Source organism: Stylophora pistillata, chromosome 6 (genome assembly GCF_964205215.1).
Source record: "Stylophora pistillata chromosome 6, jaStyPist1.2, whole genome shotgun sequence".
NCBI classification, from domain to species: domain Eukaryota; kingdom Metazoa; phylum Cnidaria; class Anthozoa; order Scleractinia; family Pocilloporidae; genus Stylophora; species Stylophora pistillata.
In genome coordinates, this window is record NC_142524.1 from 14,959,575 (window position 1) to 14,964,574 (window position 5,000).

At 37.3% G+C, this 5,000-nt stretch overlaps 1 protein-coding gene and 1 long non-coding RNA gene across 2 annotated transcripts in view; one reads left to right on the top strand and one right to left on the bottom strand.

Moving 5' to 3' along the window:
- Nucleotides 1-5,000, bottom strand: part of LOC148728422 (uncharacterized) — a 57,680-nt gene that overhangs the window by 20,999 nt on the left and 31,681 nt on the right. The gene's annotated exons all lie outside the window — the stretch shown is intronic.
- On the top strand, nt 3,410-4,409 carry LOC148728423 (uncharacterized). The gene is made up of 2 exons (XM_088724960.1): nt 3,410-3,539; nt 4,009-4,409. The coding sequence occupies exons 1-2, from the start codon at nt 3,410-3,412 to the stop codon at nt 4,407-4,409; spliced, it is 531 nt and encodes a 176-aa protein (XP_088581086.1).

Genomic DNA, 5,000 nt, shown 5'->3' on the forward strand with positions numbered 1-5,000 from the left:
ATTATTTTCCATGTGCTGGAGCGGTATTTGCTGGAGCTGCTGCAGGTGCTGGCCAAAACGAATTCAAAAAATATAAATTAAAAAATTTAAAAAAATAAAGTTCGTCTTATTAAATTTGACATCTAAATCACCCGTCGATTAATCGTCGACTGATTGAGGAATTTAATTTGAATCATATATGTCTAAATTAAATTCGACGTATAAACTAGGCCTTAGACAGCAATTTTGAGGTCGAGTCAGGGTCAGAATTCAGAGAACTACCATCAGAAGAAATGATCGATGCTAGTTATAATCCACAGATCGAGTCAGTCTGCTTCTTTTTCTGTAAGCTACGCTAAGGAATATTAACTGTGGTTTTCTTTATACTTTAATTTGTCCTCTCTTGAGTTTTTGTGCCTTGATACTCGGGATTTTTTAGTGAAAAATGTTCAGTTTAGTTGACCAGTTGTAATCAAACAGAAATCAGATCAGATTTCAATTTGAACATTGTTCTCCTCTTTGTCTTGAAGGCCACATTGAACTTGTTTCTCGATATTTTAAAGGGCAATTTTGATGTCATGATTTTTTCCGTCTGTCTGACCTCAAAAATTATTCTTCATTCTCATGTAGACCTCTTCCTAAGAGAAATTGTGTTGTGGAGAACATTTTGTGGTTTTGTGAACCTTGGGTGTCTAGAAATTCATTAGTGGCTTCTCTTTTAGCGTGCAATATTTGTTAGGGGCTCAAAAGTGTTGTTATGCTGTGATGGAATTCAAAAGTTATCTTGACTTTGCTTTAGTGTACCTCGTCGTGGATTGCACTTGATTGATGCTGAACCGGATCCATCCACATCCCATGAACATGATGGAAGCCCAGCTCCTTCAAGAAGAAGATCAAGGAAAAGAGCCAGGGAAGTAACAGTCCGAGAAGAGGGGAGTAATTCTGAAAGTTCTGGTGAATGTGATGAAGGCAGCTGGAAGAATTCTACTGATCCTGATCCAAGACCTTTCAGAATGAACTTTACACCTCGTCGTGATCCTGGTTTCCAAACAAAAACTGGACTCCTTTTTCTTTTTTCTTTTTTTTTTTTTCACAACGTTCTATCAATTTCATCGTAGAAAATACTAATAAGTTTGGTAGCAAGCTCAAAACTGATAGCTCATATTTTCATTGGTTTCAGCTGACCTCCAAAGAGTTCTTGGCCTTTCTGGGAATTGTCATATTCAAGGGTCTCGTCGATGTTCCTTCACTGACCAAATACTGGAATGATGACAGTTTTTTCAGTCAGGACTTGTACGCTCTTCTGGCATGACCAAAGCAAGTTTCATGAATATTTTAACGGCTCTACATTTGTGTGCTTATGAACAAGATATCAGAAATGAGTTACATAAGTCACGAAAGAACCTTATGATCCTCTTTTTAAATCGAAACCTCTAATGGATGAATTATAGTTGGCCTGCAAAGCCTACTTCTTACCAGAGCAAAATATTTCAATTGATGAAAGAATGGTGGCCTTTGAGGGATGAATTGAAATGAAGCAATATATAAAAGATAAACCCGGATGCAGGTTCAAATTATGGATTTTGGCTGGTTTAGACTCTGGGTACACTTATAAATTTCAAGTAAACACTGGGAAACACCTTACACCTACCACCCATGGGTGGGGGATATGATGTAGTTTGGGTCTGATGGACAGGGCCAGATAATGTCCCTGCACGTATCCTCAGAGAATTCACTTTTGAGTTTGCTGACCCTACTGCAAACCTGTTTAACTCAAGTTTAGCTTCGGGTATTGTTCCAGACATCTGGAAGGCTGCCAACATAACACCTGTTCCCAAAGAGTCTGTACCGAGATCCCTCAGTGACTTCCAGCCTATCTCACTCATGCCATGCCTCTCTAAAGTATTAGAGGAATTCGTCGCATGCTGGGTCCTCGAAGATATCCAGAGTAAAATTGATCCACGCCAGTTTGGTTAATTGAAAGGCACATCTACAACCCTGTGTCTCATGAATATGCTCCATGAATGGCTATCTAGCCTCGATACCCCTGGTAACACTTTGAGTATTTGTATGCTGGACTTCAGTTGAGCCTTCGATAGGATAAATCTCAACATCCTAATGCTGTAACTTATTAACTTAGGGGTATGTAGGTCTTTATTACCTTGGATTTGTAGTTTTGTATCCAATAGAAGACAACGAGTCAAGATTATTGATTCCTTCTCTGACTGGTCGTATGTAAACACTAGGGTCCCACAAGGGACTAAATTGGGTCCGATCCTATTTTCAGTTATGGTGAATGAGCTTACTCCAACCAGTTCATTCTGGAAGTACGTTGATGACCTAACCATTTCTGAAGCTCTACCTCGAGAAAGTTCATCAACTATCCAAACCACCCTGGATGATATATCCACCTGGTGTTCTTCAAATTACATGAAATTGAACCCAAAAAAGTGCAAAGAACTCAGAATATGCTTCCTACGTAACCCTCCCACTCTATCACAGTTGACTATTAATAACACCTCAGTCGAAGTAGTTGAAAGTCACAAGCTCCTAGGAGTGCTCATTCAGGATGATCTAAAATGGCACATTCTTAGCATTACAAAGAAAGCTGCTCAGCGACTTTATATCCTTCGTGTCCTGCGCCGCAATGGCCTTCCACCCAAGGATTTACTTAGTGTCTATACTGCTCTAATACGTTCTGTTTTGGAGTACGCATGCCCGGTATGGCATTCTAGCCTTCCATCTTACCTTGTGGACAATTTAGAACAGATACAAAGAAGAGCTTTCAGGATAATCGAACCACTAATTTCTTACAGAACTGCATGTAATGTTTTGAATTACCCCACACTGGAAGAAAATAGGGAACGTCTTTGCCTCGAACAGTTCAAGAAAATTAAAACTCACAGTTGTCATCATTAATTCCACAGAAAAGACTAGACGTGCACGGCCGTCAGCTGCGCTCCAGCAATAACTTGACTCTTTAAATGTAGGACAAAACGATTTTCAACTAAGTTTTTTTCCTGCAATGACGTCAAAGCTTAATGAATTATCGCAATAGACTTATATCACATTTGTAATAATTTGTTAATAGAATCTTGTGAGCCGGTAACCCAGTCCCTCGGCAAAATTTTTATTTATAGTCTCATTTAATTTGTAAATATTTTCTGTAATTTCTTGTAAATATGAAGTATTTCATTTTAGTACCAAATTCATATCTAATAAACCATTACCATTACCAGATAAAGCCCGTTAGTAGGTGCCAAACAAATTCCCTTCGGGGAGCGATAAAATCCCTTTGGGGAGCAAAAATAAAGCTTTTTCACAGGTGCCAAACAAATCCCTTCGGGGAACGGTAAAATCCCTTCGGGAGGCTGTATTGTCCAATCTTCAAACTAAGTCAAGTCATGGTGAGATAAACCGCTCGTGCCATATGAAGTCAACATTCGATGCTTTATCAAAAGAAAACGACACAAGTACTGCAATGAGAGGTTTTATGAAAGTTGTGCCTGTTTCTAATAGTTATCAGAAGATAAACGATGAGAATTCCAATATAGAGCATGGTAATTCGTTAGAGCAAGTGAAAGTCAAAGATTTAGTACAAATGGCATGTGCCAAAAATCACAGACATTCTCGATTGTGCTCTTAGTCACCTAGTCGAAGAAGACAGAGAGCCATCCCGAATAAATATAAAAAATATCATGACTGTATTTAAAAATAGAAAATATCATGATTGTATTTAAAAATAGAAAACTTCGATCCAAGTATAAGAAAATAGTGATAAGGTCAGGTCCCATTTCATCTGTTTTACATTAAATTGCCAAACATAAGCAATGGAGATTAAGGTATATTCAGAGACAAGACAGTTTCTATTCACTCTGTTTAAAGAAAAGTAGAATTTCTCCTGTGACATAATGTATCTATGCAAAAGCTATTATTGTCAGGGGATGTTGAATTAAATCCAGGTCCCATCATGAGAAACACTAGTCAAAGCATTTCATTTGATAATGCGAATTTTGTGTTACACTATAGAATGCCTAGATAATTATGGATTACGACCATTAGATGTTGGTGGAGGAGGAGATTGTTTATTTAAATCTATATCTCATCAGTTATATGGTGATTCAAGTCATCATGCAGAAATCAGAGCTTTAGGAGTTGCATATTTGCCTGACAATCCAGAACAATTTATAGAAAGTGTAGAAGACACACCATGGGTTCAGTATTTATCTGATATGTCTAAGCAAGGCACATGGGCTGACAACATTATCATACAAGCAGTTGCTGATGCAAAGATTCATATCATAGAATCAAGTCAAAATTTCCGAGAAATGACGTCAATTGAGCATGCACATAGTAATTTGTTACAAAACAGGAGATCAATATTCATAGGTCGTATAGGAGAAATGCATTGTTTCAACATGTTCAACTGACAATAGCAATGATATCAATGACGATAGCAACAAACTTAATGAAAACTTAGACAATCGTAAAAGCAAAAGGCAACAAAAATCTGATTATATGAAACAATAAATCCTAATGAAGTTCATCTAAACAGTTATAATCCTGCTGGTCTTAGTGCATGGAGTGCTAATATGGACATACAGTTTGTATTAGACGTGTATGCATGAGCTGTGTATATAGTAAATTACATATTAAAAGGTCAAAAAGGTATGAGTGAACTTTTGCGACAAGCTTGTACTGAAGCTAGGAGATCATAACATTAAACAGCAGGTTGGAGATATGGGAAGTAAGTTTATTAATAATGTTGAGATAAGTGCACAAGAAGCAGTGTACATAGTCTTACAATTACTCATGAGAATTACTCATGAGAAAAGCATCTAGACAAATCATATCATCATGAATACTTCACCTCCTTATGAGAGTGGAGCTTTTGAAACCAATAGATGACAAAAATATGGAAAATGACTGTGAAGAAATCTATACTAGTGGTTTATTAAAAAGATACTGTAAACGTTCAAAAAAACCATGAAAATTTAACACTAGCAAACTGGGCTGCCCGG

Coding starts and splice junctions, on each gene's coding strand:
- LOC148728423 (XM_088724960.1), top strand. CDS start 3,410: ATGAAGTCAACATTCGATGCTTTATCAAAAGAAAACGACACAAGTACT. Junction 3,540..4,008: donor GAATTCCAATATAGAGCATG/GTAATTCGTTAG, acceptor GTTACACTATAG/AATGCCTAGATAATTATGGA.